Source organism: Anthonomus grandis, chromosome 5, assembly GCF_022605725.1.
Source record: "Anthonomus grandis grandis chromosome 5, icAntGran1.3, whole genome shotgun sequence".
In the NCBI taxonomy this organism is placed as follows: Eukaryota; Metazoa; Arthropoda; class Insecta; order Coleoptera; family Curculionidae; genus Anthonomus; species Anthonomus grandis.
In genome coordinates, this window is record NC_065550.1 from 14,618,353 (window position 1) to 14,634,599 (window position 16,247).

The window sequence follows — 16,247 nt, forward strand, 5'->3', positions numbered from 1 at the left end:
CGCGTGACACCTTGAGGTTGGACCGAAAATGTTGGAGTGCCATTCGGTTACGTCCAGTGCAGTGTCCCAGAGTACACTGCCCTGGCTTGTCGTAGCAGGGGTGCCAACGTAGGCAAACACTCGAAGATGGGCACTCCGTGCTTTATAATTTTCTTTGATTTATTATTGCTGAAGTATACAAATTGAGAATGGTCTGAAAGATAGGAATTTATTAAGTTTATACTTATGGTGGTAAAGTTATAGTATTTTAGTTTTTTAATTAATTTTGAATGAGAAACAGAGTTAACAGCTTTTGTAAGATCGTAGAAAGAGGCATATATGTCCAAACCCTCCTCCAGCCCTTCAACAACATGATCTTATGAGTTATTAATGCCAGTGTTGTGGACTTCTTGTTGCGGAAACCATATTGACCTGCATGAAATAAACTGTTCTGTTCAAAGTAAAGATTTATTTGATCTTTCAAAATTGACTCAAAAATCTTAGAGAAAATCGGCAAAGAGAAATAGGATGGTAATTAGTAACATCATCAATTGAGCCTTTGTTCTTAAATATGGGTACAACCTTAGCATTCCTTAGAGAAGATGGAAAAACCCCAGCCAAAATGCAATGATTTATAAGTGAATACAATGAAATTTTAGTGAGTGGAGAGACTAGAATATGTTTAAGGCTCCTTAAATCGGCTCTTGCTATCATTTAGCTTAGATATCTTATCCCTAACCTGATTGAAAATTGTAAGATGAAAATTAAAACTGTCTAGTTCAGGCACATTTAAATAGTCTCTAAAACTTCTGTTGGTTACTGGTAAATCCTTTACAATCTCATCAGAAATGCTATTGAAAAAATGTATTAAAGGTTTGTGCATTAAGAATATTGCTATATATTTGGTACCTTATTTTAGATTAAATTTAATATATATATTTTTTTAATTTACAAGATTTTAACTAACTTTATTTCTAATGCTTTTAATAGTTAATAATATTTTTTTAAAGTTTACCCTACAGAACACATTATCCAATCTAGATGAAGCAGTATAATACTAAAATACTTAATCACTGCAGTCAACAGCTAAATGTTTAATTTAATAAGTTGAATTAGACTTGACAATATTCCACATAGTCTTTTTTTGTTTAAGAAATGTCATGTTTACAATTGTTTTAATGCTGTGATAATAAACTTTTGGGAATTCCTTTGCTTATTCACATCCATTAAAGTGTGGAGCATTTCTCTTTCCTATCTCAGCCTATTGTTAAACCAGTTAACTCACACATGTGAGTTAGCTGGTGAGTGCTTTGCACTACTGGATAATCAAGATTTGAGTAAGAAAAAACGCTCAACTGAGTCTGCAATGACATTCACAGACAATGAAATGATCTTCAACATTCCTACTAGAGTAATTTATAAACTGCCAGTCCACCCTTGAACTACATTATAGAGATGATGTTATAGGACCAGAAGTCATAGGACTATAACTAATTCTGGCATTAGCCTTCAATTTGGAATTTACCTTTTAAAACTATATACTATATATTTATGACAGACAAACTCCCGCAACCTCACAGTTAATTTCCTTAGAGAATTGTAATACACCCATGACAGATCATGATTAAAAGAGCTGATATGTGTCGATTTGCTCTTCACTTTCTTACAGATAATATCCTTTGTACACCTGTGTTGACTTTCTAGATAATCCAGAACTGCCATTCTGTATTTTCAGACAATCCCATAAGGAAAATTCAGTAGAATTTTTGTACCACTTCAAGAATATTACTGTTCTTATTTACACCCTGGATTGATTTGGGTCTATTCGCAGAGTAAATTGTTGTGCTAAGTTTGGGGGTTTTCCTATTTGAGATAGTTTTTCACTCATATTCTGGACCGCCACAGGCATCCTTTGGAGCTGGATGTTCCAGAGAATTGAAACAGCTCAAGCTGAGCTTTATCTCGTTCTGGGTCGTCAGAGGAATCACAATTACAAAAACACACCGGTCAAACTCAAACTTTTTATTCGTACAACCAAAATTAAAAACTTTTAGCGCATCACCCTCGCTCATCAGGGTCTCGATGCCGAGTGACCTCGTCACCGCGGCATGTACAATTAACCGCCAGCGCCACCATCTCTCCGGCGTTGCCGAACATGTTTTTATTTCGCTGAACCGTATCATGACCCCCCAATTAAATCTAATTCATATGAACAGATTTAATTCTATCAGACGTTTTAACGAAAGCAACTTAAAACTAACATTGATTACAAAATTTCACGTACAAATAACCTTACAACTAATAGGAAAATATTTATTACAAACTAATTGGTTAAGCCTTCTACATCTTTATAACGCTTGAGGTTAATAATATTCTGACATGAATGTTCCCTACCCATAGAATCACCAATGACATACGAGTTAGGACCGTTGTGCTTCAAAACATAAAAGGGGCCGGTAAACAAAAGGAAGAATTTTTTAATGGTTCGATCGTCGGCAGAAGACTGGGCATGAGATCTAACCAACACCTTATCACCAATTTGAAAAACCGTAGGATTTAATTTTTTATTAACCTTCTCCACGCGACGTTCAGCTCGGGTGCGCAACCTCTCGCGAACAAGTATTACTACACTTTCCAAATCTAACCCCATATTATCTTCACGTGGAAATGATATAAATTTTTCTATAGGCCGCTGCGGAGTTTCTCCAAATTGCAGAAACATCGGTGTAAACCCTGTAACTTCACTAACCGCAGAGTTTAAACAGCCTTCAATGAATTCGAGAAGACATGCCCACTTAGTATGTTTATCAAAACAATAAGAACGCAGTAGTCGGCCAATTTCTCTATTATATCGCTCCGTCATATTTCCCTCGGGAAAATAAACGGAGGTATGTTTAACCCGGATACTTTCTTCGGCTAATTTATTCCTCCATAAATTCCCGGTGAACTGGGTCCCGTTATCACTTAAAATGCACTTTGGTTTCTGAACTTTTGGTATATAGTCCAGTAACACTCTATTTATGATAGCCTTAGCAGTAGCACGTTTTAAGGCATACAACTTAACGAATTTTGAGAAAGCGTCTACCAAAACCAGTAGTTGAGTTACCCCACCTCGCGACACTGGTAATGGACCTATTAAATCAGTACATACCAAGTCACCTGGATTCTCTACAATGACGGTATGTAATTCACCCCTACTTAGCTTAGAACATTTTGCCTTTTGACAAAGGTCACAAGTAGATACAATTTGACCGATATGCCGTTGCATTTTCGGCCAGTAAAAAATTTCTTTCATTTGAGCGTATGTTTTCATTCGCCCGAAATGCCCGTTTCCGATATGATGTGCTAAAATCAGATCTCTAACTTGATTCTTAGGAACACATAATTTGTACCCCGGATTCAGATGGTCTCCCCTCTTAAAAAGCAAACCCTTATATTCTCGAAACCATGAAAAGATCCGATACTCTTTCTCTGAAAAAATTCGCGGATCTCTATTAAGCTGCTCTAAAAAGTTAATTTTTTGTCGTATCCAAACCTCCTCTAATTGATCAGCCCGCAGAGATTTTAAATTTTGTTTTAAATTATCGTAAGATTCTGATAAACCTATCAGCATAATGTGTAGGTTCGAAGATTTTTCTGGGGTCAAGAATAAACTTTTATTAGGGGGATTTCTTGATAAAATATCGGCAACCTTATTTTCAACCCCCGGACAATGTTCTACTTTAAAATCAAATTCTTGTATAAGAAGTGTCCATCTAGTCAACCTAGCCGATTTTAATTTACACGTCATTAAGAAACATAGCGATTTATGATCGGTTATTACCGTTAATGCCTGCCCTAATAAAAGGGTACGCCACTGCCTAAGGCAATGCACCAATGCTAGCAATTCCTTTTCCGTTGTAGTATACCGTATCTGACTTCCTTTAAGAGTGGTAGAGGTATAACTTATAACTTCCCTTTCTTCTTCCAAAGATTTCTGAAAAAGGTAACCCCCCACAGCATAATTCGAACTATCACATTGTACAAAAAATCTTTTTTTAAAATCAGGATGTACCACCAAGGTAGCCCTGAGAAACCGGTCCTTAATGGTCTTAAAGGCTTCTTTTTCTTCCTCTTCCCAAGACCATCTCTCATTTTTTTTTAATAGTTTCAATAATGGTAATGTCAAATCCGAGTATTTGCAGCAAAACCTTTGCTCGTAATTAATTAACCCTAAAAATCCCCGAAGCTCCCGAATGTTGCGTGGTGCAGGAAAATTTTTAATGGCCTGTATGCGTTCCGGATCTATTTCTATCCCCTTACTCGAGATTATATGCCCAAGGAACTTAACCTTCTCGCTAAGAAATTGACACTTCCTTAGTTTGACCGTAACACCTTCTGATTGAAAATAAGTAAAAAGTCGCTCCAAATGACTGAAATGATCACTTATATTTTCCGAAAATACGAATAGGTCGTCTACATAAATTACTGTAAAATCCCGCGTATCCGATGGTAAAACATTTTTTAAACACCGTATCAAACTAGCCATCGAAGTTGACAACCCAAAAGGAAGTCTCTTAAAAGTATAAGAGTCATTTTCATAAATGAAACCTATGTATTTTCTATGCTCCGGTTTAATTTCAATTTGCCAGTACGCGGATGTTAGGTCAATGGTACTTATTACCATGCCTGTCTTAAAATGAAAAAATAATTCATTTGGATTAGGCGGATTTATAAAATCCGGCTCCATACGGCTGTTTAACATACGAGCATCTAAACATATGCGTATGCTACCGTCTTTCTTTCGAACCGTCACTAATGGCGAAATATAATTTGTTTTCTCTCTTGAAATAATACCCCACTGAAGCATTTCGTCAATCTGAGACTTAACTTCGTCCCGATATGCAAATGGAATAGGATACGTAGCACAATGAAAAGGACTATCATTGGTCATTATTATTTCGTGTTGGTAAGATCTTATATGTCCCGGACATTCTGAAAATATAGACTCAAAGCGGCGTAAAAGATCAAACAAGTGAATTTTATCTAATTCGGATGCATTAATAATATCGACGGCCGCGCGAATATCACTTTCATTATATTTGTGTTTATAAGCACTAATATTACCCGGCTGTATCACCGAAACAGCCCCTGCGTTAGTACATAAATTAAGACAACGCTCCTCTAAAGAGCTTGTCATATGTTGACTATACCTTACTACATACTCGTTCTCATTTACGTAAAAAGCAATTATTGATTTATTAAAGTCAATATTAGCCTTAAATTCCAAGAGCCAATCGAACCCAAATAATATATCTCGATTCAATCCCGGTACTACCAAACATTTAACATCTAGGTAAACTTTCGCATCAGGGATATATAAATTAATAAGCCCTTGCGTTCTAACCCTTTGTTGTTTTCCGCCAATCGCAACCGTAATAGCCACATTCGTAACCGGTAAAACTGACATTCTAGACTCATTCGCAATGGATTTAAAAAAATCCTCAGAGATAGCAGTAATTTCGCTGCCACTGTCTATTAAAACTTCAACGCCTTTTTCTCCGACCACAGCCTTGATAACCGGCGATTTAATTGATGGTTTACAGGCCTCAAATTCACCCTCATTCTCGCTTTCCGACTCGCTAAAAAAATCGAAATCTTCGTTAAAACGCGTCATTTCCATAGCTCTCATATTTTGCCTATCGACCCGCGCATCATTTCTGTCGACCGGCTCCGACGTTTGCCCATTAGCGCTCGAACCCTGTGTTCGCCGCCAAGTATTATTGTTTGGCCCCGTGTTGCCACGATTCCCCGGTCCGCTATTATCTGAAGTTTGGGTCGGTCCCATTACACGATCCCCGCGAGTCTGGACACTTCGTCTATTAACATTAACAGCGTTACCCTCTGTTGGGTAAGCGTATGTTGCGTCGATGTCTCGCAGGTACTCATCGACCTCATCGAACGTCCTCAGCCCCCTGGTTACAATACCCCGCTGAACGTCAGGCGGAAAATGCCTGCTCAAAAACGTTATTAATTTAGATTCGGGAATTGGTGACGATAAGAAACCCGCCTGGTTAAAAAGATTCGAAAAGTAGTCCGCGCGATTGCCAGATTCAAATCTCCCGTAGCTTATTTCCAAAAATAAATCTCTCTGTTTGTCCACCCCCCAAAATCTGTTTAAAAACGCCACCTCAAAATCCTGAAAATTATGAAAACTACTTTCTTTTATAGCTGCCCAATCAGCTGCTGTGCCTTTTAAACACGGCAATACCAAGCCCAATCTATGTCTATCTGGCACGCCGGCCTCGTCAAAAATTTTATAAACCTTATTTAAAAAGGCTTTAGGGTTCATTTTTCCCGCAGGAGAAAAATATAAATTATTACCCCCCAATTCCTTAAAATTTAAAATATAGGATCTATCCCCCAAACAAGCATTTTGCCTATTTATTGTTAAGCCCTCTTGAACTATCGCTCCGGCAACCGGTAAACTTACACTCGCGGTCTCATTTTTCTCCCCACTATTTTGATTTTGCTTGATGGATAGATCGGTTACAGCCTGTTTTAACATACTCATTTCAGACATTAATTTATTTAGCACCATATTGAAATCATTAGGCTGAGTCATGTTTTCGTGTGCGGTAACACTATTTGTTTGCGAACCCTCCGCATTATCATTATCCGAATCATAAACAAAGTCCGACATTTGATTCCTATTTTTACTTTTTCTTTTAGGTGGCATTTTAGCTTCCTTTTTTTTTTACAAAGTAAGACCACCAACAAACAAAAACTGTCTACACTATTAAAGTTACTCGACAAAATACTACCAAACTACTAACTCTACCTTATCAAACTTAAACATTAATCTAGAATAAGGGTAGATTTCTACAAAAAACCAACTTTGTGATAAATATTAAACACTCCGAATATTCATTAAAGTATTCTAAAGCACAAAAAAAATATAGTTCCGTGAGGATTCTATTATTTTAATAACCTTTATTTTAATAGAAACTAGGTAGATCCTCGTAAAATAGTCTATTGTCCCTGAAGACATCCAAACATGTTGAACTGTACCAAAACGTAGACAACGTACCACATGCGATTAACTAAACACCCATAAGACGTGTTTTTCGTCGGCTGACAGCAAATTATTTAATGATCCGCCTAGCAACAGCACGTCAAGAAATTGGAAAGAGCTTACCGGTTATTAAGCAATTGGTAACTGTAAACCTCAGGCCTCTAGTTGGGTGCCAATGAAACAGCTCAAGCTGAGCTTTATCTCGTTCTGGGTCGTCAGAGGAATCACAATTACAAAAACACACCGGTCAAACTCAAACTTTTTATTCGTACAACCAAAATTAAAAACTTTTAGCGCATCACCCTCGCTCATCAGGGTCTCGATGCCGAGTGACCTCGTCACCGCGGCATGTACAATTAACCGCCAGCGCCACCATCTCTCCGGCGTTGCCGAACATGTTTTTATTTCGCTGAACCGTATCAGAATCTACAGAAATAGCCTCTTTATCCTTTTTATTTTGGTTTTCCTTTCTTACTCCTCTAATCCATGTGCTTAGCCACTTCTGACACTATATCAGAATTACTCGTCGACGTACGCCGCGGACAGGATGGTGTTTTCCGTTGAATTTGCGCGTTTTCATTCTTTTTCGTTGCGGAATTGGCTTGTAGGTTCGGCATTAGCGATCACTGAAATAATCTCCGACGTACGTAATCTTTGACGTATACGCATACGGAGTCTGGTTTCCGACGTTGCCGATAGAACTCCTTAAAGTTTGGATAGTTAATGAAATGATCGCACTTTGTACCCTGTCATTATGTCCTTCCAAGGCTTTTTCTATTTTTTCAAGCTTCTACCTCATCGATTGATAGTTGAATTCCAAAGACACATATTTTTCAGACATATCTGATCTCTTTCCTGATACATCTTTCAGATTTCCAAAAGATCTTTAACATCTTGAACTTTGAGGTGAGTACTGCAAATGCTGTACTTAGCATTTATGGATTGTTGCAAACATGCTGGATGAAATAACTTAAGACACTTTTTGCACTTTACACCAGAAACTACTTTCTTGTCACAGTGAAAACAAATAATTTGCACTTTTTTACTCAGCGAACATCCTCGTTTGCCGTTGATGTTGAAACCGTTGATGATAAGAGTTAAGATATTGGATAGGGAAGTAAACTTTTTAAATCGAAATGTCTCCGAAATGTTATTTATTTATATTAACATCACAGTAAATTGTAGAACACCCAAAACCTTAGTGTCCAATATAATCAGTTACTGTACAGTGTGTCCCATTTTGGGTACTTTTGCGGGATATCTCCGTTATTTGTAGAGATAGAGAGTTGCAGTTTTCGCGACACTGTGCTACTTTTTCGTATAACTAGAGATGCTTTTAACAACATTTTCATAGCCCTTTTATTTCTTAAGATACACGGCATTTTTGAAATTTTTGCATTTTGGGACTCCCGTCGTGTCTCCGTTATTTTTAAAGTTTTTGTAACAGTAAAAACTCATTCTTATAGACGTTTTTCCCTAGAATATAGTGGTATAGATATATATTTTTTTGAATAATAGTTTTTGAGTTATAACCCAAACTTATGTTTTTTTAAATGGAACACCTTATAAATTTATAGTTCATAAAATTGGCCATTTTTTTAACTTTTCAAAAATATATAATAGTATGGACTTATATGTTATCAAAAATACGCAAATAACCATTTTCTAAATTAAATGCATAATTTAATAGTAGGCCATGAATAACAATAATAGACAAATAAAAAGTTACAAATTAATAACGACGAATGGGAAATTGCATCATTCTTATTTTTTTGTAATAAAAGAACATAAAAAACAAATATATAAATTTAATAAACACTTTAAAGATAACAATCATATAACAAAACAACAATGTAACAAAACAACATTTTTACAAGAGATATTCAAAATGACCACCATCTTCTCTGATACAAAATTGGCACATCTTTGTAATCCTTTAAATAGCATTCAAAATAATAATTTGTCTTCTTCTCAGATTTTGAAATGCTAAATGAATTGCGTCTTGAAGTTCTATTAGATTATTGCATTGTTTTTTATACAGGTCTTGATCTTGTATAATGTATATTATGAAAAGGTTTAATAAACGAATAAAAGCAAGGAATAATGGACAACTGCTGAAAAGCTAAATTTAACTAGTGCTAAAAAGTAATTATTTGATTTATCTGATAATTATGCAATGGATTGTCTGTTTATAGCTTCTTTCAAAGCTACACAAATGTCTTATAGTACTTTCTTATAGCTAATAGATTTTACAAGAATAATAATTTTACACAATATACTTAATAACTTTCCCTTTTTAAACTTTACAGCACTGCATAAAGTAATTTGCCTTATAAAATTTAACGCATACATACAAAAATATGTATAAAAAACAGAAAGTATAGGTATACTAACAAAACGTACAGAAAACAAAGGTAAGACCACAAAGTCACGGTCTCATCCAATCCATATAATTTTTTAAAAAGTTACACGTGTTTCGCTCCTATCGGAGCATCATCAGGCCTAAAAAATACATTAAGATATTTTTCACAAGAAGAACGCTTATAAAACTCATTACCTGGACCTACACAGATCATATCATCACAGGCGCGCGTCTAACCCATAGGCCACCAAGTAACATGATCAAACATGGGGAACAATCCGAACTATACTAATAAGTGTGAATATAAGTAAACAATCTTAACAATAAAAACTAAAAATATCTAAAATCGAAAAGGAAAAGACTTTTTAGGAGAGGTTGTTATAAATGAGGTGAGGTTCAAACGTGAAAATATCGTTCACACACATAAGGACAGGGCTCTTCTTAGCTTTAGTTATTTCCATTTTTTCTAACGAGTCCAGTTTTTTGCCTTTTGAGCACTCATGCAAAATATCCGCTACCTGAGTTAAAGAAAAACCATGTGAGGAGGCCAATAAATGACTTGCAAACGCCGATTTAGTTTCGATCATGTCAGTATCTTTATACCTGTCCACCAAACTTGTATGTTCCTTTATTCTGGTGGAAATTTTTCGCCCCGATTACCCTATGTAAATGGCATTACAGTCATTACATCTTAATAAATATACCCTTGATTTTGAAAAGAAATCTGCCTTATCTTTTGTACTAACTAGCTGACTTTTTAAACTGTTTGTAGTTTTAAAAGGAATTGTAAGATTTGTAGACTTGAAAAACTTTGCAAGCTAAAAAGAAATATTACCAAAAAATTACATTGATCTAAAAAGGTGACTATTTTCATTATTAAGATGGATTAAGTTGTAAGTAAGTTTGTATTTATTATAGAATTTAGAATAAAGGCGATTAATTATATCAAGTGGAAAACCATTATTAAAAGCAATATGTTTAATTATATTAAGTTCATCAAGGAAAGCTTTTCTAGAAAGGGGGATGTTGAAAAGGCGATAGAAAAGGGGAAAAGGGAATAAAAAGACGCAAATTTGTAGAAATAAGGGGAGTTTGAGGAGTATTGGATGACATTGTCCGTAGTGGTGGGTTTGCGGTAGATCTCAAATTCAAGTTTGTTGGTATTTTTTGAAATAAGCAGATCAAGAAAAGGTAACTTTCCATCTTTTCTTCTTCAATGGTAAACGAGATATTTGCGTGAAGAGAGTTTATAGAAATGAGGAAATCCGCCAATTCTAGATCATTTCCATTCCATACCACAAAAATATCATCCACGTATCTCCTATATACAGTGAGAAAAGCACCAAACATCCCATTGACAATCCTTTTCTCCAAATGGTGCATAAAAATCTCACTGAGAAGAGGAGAGAGGCAAGACCCCATTGCTAGTCCAGTAACTTGTCTAAAAAACCTGTTGTTAAAAACGAAAAAAATCTGATCAAGTACTAGCTTGAGGAGTGTTAAAAGATCATCAACAATAAATCTGTCAAGCGGTGACTTAAGCAAAAGGAACCTGACTAGATCAAGGCAATCACCAGGTGGAATGTTTGGAAATAAGTTCTTAACGTCCAGAGAAATTAGTTTTGAACCCTCTGGTATGCAGATATTTTTTAAAAAACCACACACAACACTTTTTTTCACACGCTACACGTGTTGTGTAGCTTTTAAAAAAATTATATGGATTGGATGAGACCGTGACTTTGTGTTCTTACCTTTGTTTTGTTTTCGTTTGGTCTCTTAGAGAAAAATGGATGATACGTTTCAATACGTACAGGTCATAATTGCATACATACAGTAAATCAGATATAGATTTACTTCATTTTGATATAAAATCAGTGTCTCAATACACACTGCATAGAGTCATCATCATGATTTACAAATAATAAACCACATAACATAATTTATTAAAGTATTCTAAATACTAGTGTTATCAAATTTACAATAGCGAAGGAATCCTTTTTACCATTGGCGGATAAGAATATTTTTAATAAATTTTTCTTCAGGTTTAAGTAATATTCGCATTTTTGATGGCAAACTAATTTTGATCGTTCATAATTTCATAGCTTACAATAATTTCAAATTTTTTTCTGGCGCAAGAGCTTTTTAATCATTCTTGATCACTTGTTGATTTTATAAATGCTTTAAAATAAATGTGAGAGATGATCACTATACATTTTTTTAAACTTATTTTGTTTTTGGAGCTGAAAGGCTACTAAAAAATTATCCTCTTAAATTTCTTTCAGTAAAGTAAACATTTGAATTATTTTATAAATAATAACCTTTAGAAAACTCTTTTTATAAAATAGAATGACTAAAAAGGCCAAATTATTTATGTAAAAATGTATATATGCATTAAAATAATCGCTTCTGAACCTATATTAGCTTTATTTGCTCTATATTTTTAAATTGTAAAGCGTGTGAGTTACATCACTTCGTTGTTCCAATTATTTGCACTTCCGCATTTAAACAAAACTTCTCTGGTAAAGTAAAACCTTAAGCGTAAATAAATTTAGTATTTATTTACTATTGATAATAATAATATTGTAATAATAAAATTTTTAGGGTAATAAAACAACACAATATGCCTCTCTCAGAATGGGAAACTAGCATAACAAATATGTGGTTAAAACACAGGGGATTAGATAAAGAAGACGCCATGTTGGAGTACCTTAAACTAGTACAGAACTTGGAGATGTATGGAGTTTCTTATTTTAATATCAGAAACGTTAAAGGAACTGAACTGCTACTTGGCGTAACCGCACTAGGTCTTAATATTTATAAAGTTGATGATAGGTACGTTAATTAAACTTATGAGAGTATGAATACTGTAACCAGTTTTTAGGTTAAATCCTACAATTTCGTTCCCATGGTCTGAAATAAAAAATCTCAAATACAAAGGCACCAAGTTTGTCATCAGACCAAACGATAAGTCTGCTAAGAATTTTGTAATTATAACCACCAATGAAAAAGTTAGTAAACAAATTCTCAACCTGGGAATTGGAAATCATGAATTGTACGTAAGGAGAAGGAAGCCTGATACACCAGAAATAACAAGGATGAAGGAAAAGGCAAATGAAGTAAGAAAAACAAAACTAAGTATAAGACAAAAGTATAACTCGGAAAGACTGGCGAGAGAAGAAGCTGAAAAGCGTGAAACTATGTATAAACAGCAACTTGAAGATATGAGAGTTGAAATGGAAAGGAAACAAGCAAGTTTATTGGAAGCTGAGAAGACTATTAGGTAAAACAAGATTAAAAATTGAAATGATCTTAAAATTCCTACATATTGTTGTATATATAAAATTAATACACTATTTATATTTTTAGGAAATTACAAGAGCAGCTAGAGGATCTAAAACGTTCAAAAGAAGAATTGGAAGCGCAGCGTGTGGAATTGCAGGAAATGATGGAAAGATTGGAACGAAGCAAAACCATGGAAGCTGAAGAAAAGTTGAAACTAGAAGAAGAAATAAGAGCTAAGCATGAAGAAGTACAAAGGATTCAGGACGAAGTAAGTCTTTTTAAATAATTAATCATTTAACTAATGCATGCCATATTTTCCGATGCAGGTTGCTAGAAAAGATGAAGAAACACGTCGACTACAAGAAGCAATTGAGGAGGCTCAAAGAAAGGAGGAGGAGGCCAGACTAAGACAGGAAGAGGAAGAGAGAAGGCGTCATGAGGAAGAATTAAGGCGTGAAGAGGAACGTCGCCAGAGGGAATTAGAAGAAGCAAATAGAACTGAAAAGGAATTAGAGTCATTACCAGATGCTGATAATACTTTACCTGATGTAAAACCAATTAATGATCAGTTAAAAGAACAGCTAAAGGTTAGTATTTTTAGGAACACTAGGACTAGGATTTTTAGTGTTTTGACTATAATAAAAGTAATGAACAGCAGTTTCAACTTAAAACTGCCTCTAGGAAAAATAATGACATTATATTGTAATAATGTTAATATTTTTCGTATATTAGAATTTCAGAAGAACTTTCGACGGAAGTAGAATTGTAGACTAACGTGTTGGCGAATTTTCTTTTGATAATATTGGATTATGTCGACGCAAATTCCTTTAAAAAATTAATATGTTTACATTTTCACTTTTACTTCTCCTCCCATAATATACGATTATTCCTTTTTGATTCCTTTTTACTTATCAAAATGGCTGATTTATTTTTGGAGCTTTCAACCTAGCCATACATAGCGACGGATGTCCTGCAGTTCATTAGTGGATACCGTGGAAGAGGTATAAGACTGTCGTCTTATAAATACGACTATTATCTAAATAAATATACTAAAACTATGTCCATGGCAAATTGATAAATATTTACAGTTATTAATTAAGATTCTGATTTATAATAACCGAAACTGGGAAATCTTATTAGCAAATCTTTAAAAAAATCTAATTATAAACCTCACCAAAAAGTATTCATTGTATCTACAAGAACTAAACCGAGGTTTTACAAAAATTGCTGTTCAATTTATTTATTTAATTATTTAAGGAAATCTTAAATCAATTTATTAATTTTATGGTCTTTAAGTAATAACTAGTTAGGATTCACCTAGAAAATTTTGATATATATTTACTTTTATGTGAAGAAGCAAAATTGAATTTTTCTGTTTGAATGTGTTTATTTTTACTGAGGGCTTTTAATTTCAATTCTTTTTCTTTTTCAATTCAACATCTTGTGAATGCTTTAATATTGAAGGTTATAGTACATACTATAATCGAGGGGATTTTAATAGAAATAATGCGGTCTTAATCCTATTTAAAAATGTGCTAAATCCCGTTGCTAATCACTATAAGTTAGATAACTCAAAAATAATGATAAGCAGAAAAACTTTTACTATATTAAAACAAAACTATGGAATAATTATACTGTATAGATCTCCAAACTCAAATATTAATTTATTATTTGAGGATTTACGTTTTTTGATGACAAATTCCAAAATAATATAGAAATCTTCACAGCAGATATAAATATTGACTTGCAGGGCGTAAATAGCAGTACAGTAAATGAATATCTCTGTCGCATGTCAAATTAAGGTTTTTTACCCTATATTAAACTAACAACTGGATGTGACGCAGATTCCTGCTTAGACCCTTTTTTATTAACACCAGCATAACAAAATAAATACATTTTTACATATTACATACTTGTATCACAGATCACTATCCAATGGATCCTAAGGTCACTATATCGGAACCCATCACTTTCCATCAAAATTCTCTTTTAACAAATAAACAAGGTAAATATATAAGAGAGATAGGTATATAATATTATAGGGATGAAGCAGCAGCACTCGATGAGTGAAACTGGACGGCAATCGATAGTCGACCTGGTACATTTTAAAAGACAGGATTGCGTATCTTCCCAAATATTCAATCAACGCGACTATCTTGACCTCTACATATAAAGTATATTACAACACTAGGAGTAATTTCTTGAACAAATGATAAAGGATTAGTGATATAACTTATACCAAAAATTGTCGTCAAAAATTTATGATTTTTTAATAAAGCCATCCATCCTTGGAGCTCGCAGCGGCTACAGACATTTTTCTTCTTTTTTTTTAACCATAAATTAAACCACCTTTATTGATATTTATTAAAATTAAAATAAAAATTAAACACGATTGAGTTTTTAACACTGAGACTTCGTATTTTTATTTTAATTATCTCTATTAATAGTGACATGGAATAAGGGTAAAAAATACTGGATTTGTGTTAATTGCTACTCCAATTCCCGTCTAACCTTTTACAGAAAAATAGCCTAATTATTTTTTGTTAAATTCCTTAAATTTAACCAAAGGCGGTTGGAGCTTATTGTTTAATAATATTGAGGTCGCGTAGTATGGTTGTATCATTATCGACGTCACCAAAGGCAAATATATAGAGTCGAAACAGATCTCAGGCATTGTCAGTCAAGTTGAATCACTTTATATTAATTGACTTGAGAAAACTTGCTTACTTACCACTTTTTTCAACATTTACGAACAAACCTATCCTGTTTTAACAATTTGGGCCATAAACATTCTTGCAAGGCCAAAAGTATGTTATAAAAGTACAAATATCAAACAAATTATATACTGGCATTTTAATAGTATTAGAAATATTCATAAAATGTTCTTAATTTGTTTAATTTTCAGACTTTGCAAGAGCAATTGAATGCTACAAAAACTAACGACGAAAGCGAATTGGACAGGATCCACCGAATTAATCTCCTAGAGGGCAGGGACAAATACAAAACTTTACGAGACATTCGCAAGGGAAACACTAGCAGAAGAGTGGAAATGTTTGAAAACATGTAAAATATATTACAGTTGTATTTAAAGCTCATACAAACTCTTTAAATGTAACATGTATTTAATTTGATTAATTATTTGCGTTGCTTGAATATACATGGATGCGTATATTTCAAAATTGGGATTTTCATGCATGAAATATCGCGAGTAAATACTTCCGATTTAATTAAAAACATTCCAGAACTGCCATTTTTATTTGTTTAATAAATATTTCACCCGTTTTATGGATATTTCTAACGTTATTATTGTTTTATAATTTTTTAAGCGTTAAAATGTTAATGCCTAATTTATTAGAAATGTTAATAAATATTTAAATCTAGTAATCTGCTGTTTATATATAATACGCTGTAGAAGAAAGAATAAAAAAAGAATACTAATGTTTAAAAATTATACTTTTCTGGAGTAACTGATCTATGTCAAGGAGAGACGAAAAAGTTCTTTTTCGCTAAATATTTAAATAGCTCAAAGTTGCTGTTGAGATCCATCTTAAGTATTTAGCCAAGATTCAT

The 16,247-nt window shown here is 33.8% G+C and overlaps 1 protein-coding gene across 4 annotated transcripts in view; it reads left to right on the forward strand.

Annotated features, from left to right (window-relative positions):
- LOC126736589 (moesin/ezrin/radixin homolog 1-like) overlaps positions 1–16,061 on the forward strand; it is a 63,372-nt gene extending 47,311 nt beyond the window's left edge. For all 4 annotated transcript variants that reach the window (XM_050441016.1, XM_050441014.1, XM_050441015.1 and 1 more), the window contains exons 4-8: positions 11,997–12,227; positions 12,277–12,675; positions 12,762–12,945; positions 13,004–13,264; positions 15,583–16,061. In XM_050441016.1, the coding sequence (XP_050296973.1) occupies positions 11,997–12,227; positions 12,277–12,675; positions 12,762–12,945; positions 13,004–13,264; positions 15,583–15,744 (1,237 nt within the window). In that variant the 3' untranslated portion in view covers positions 15,745–16,061. The remainder of the gene's footprint in view (positions 1–11,996; positions 12,228–12,276; positions 12,676–12,761; positions 12,946–13,003; positions 13,265–15,582) is intronic.
- The last annotated feature ends 186 nt before the right edge of the window (positions 16,062–16,247 follow it).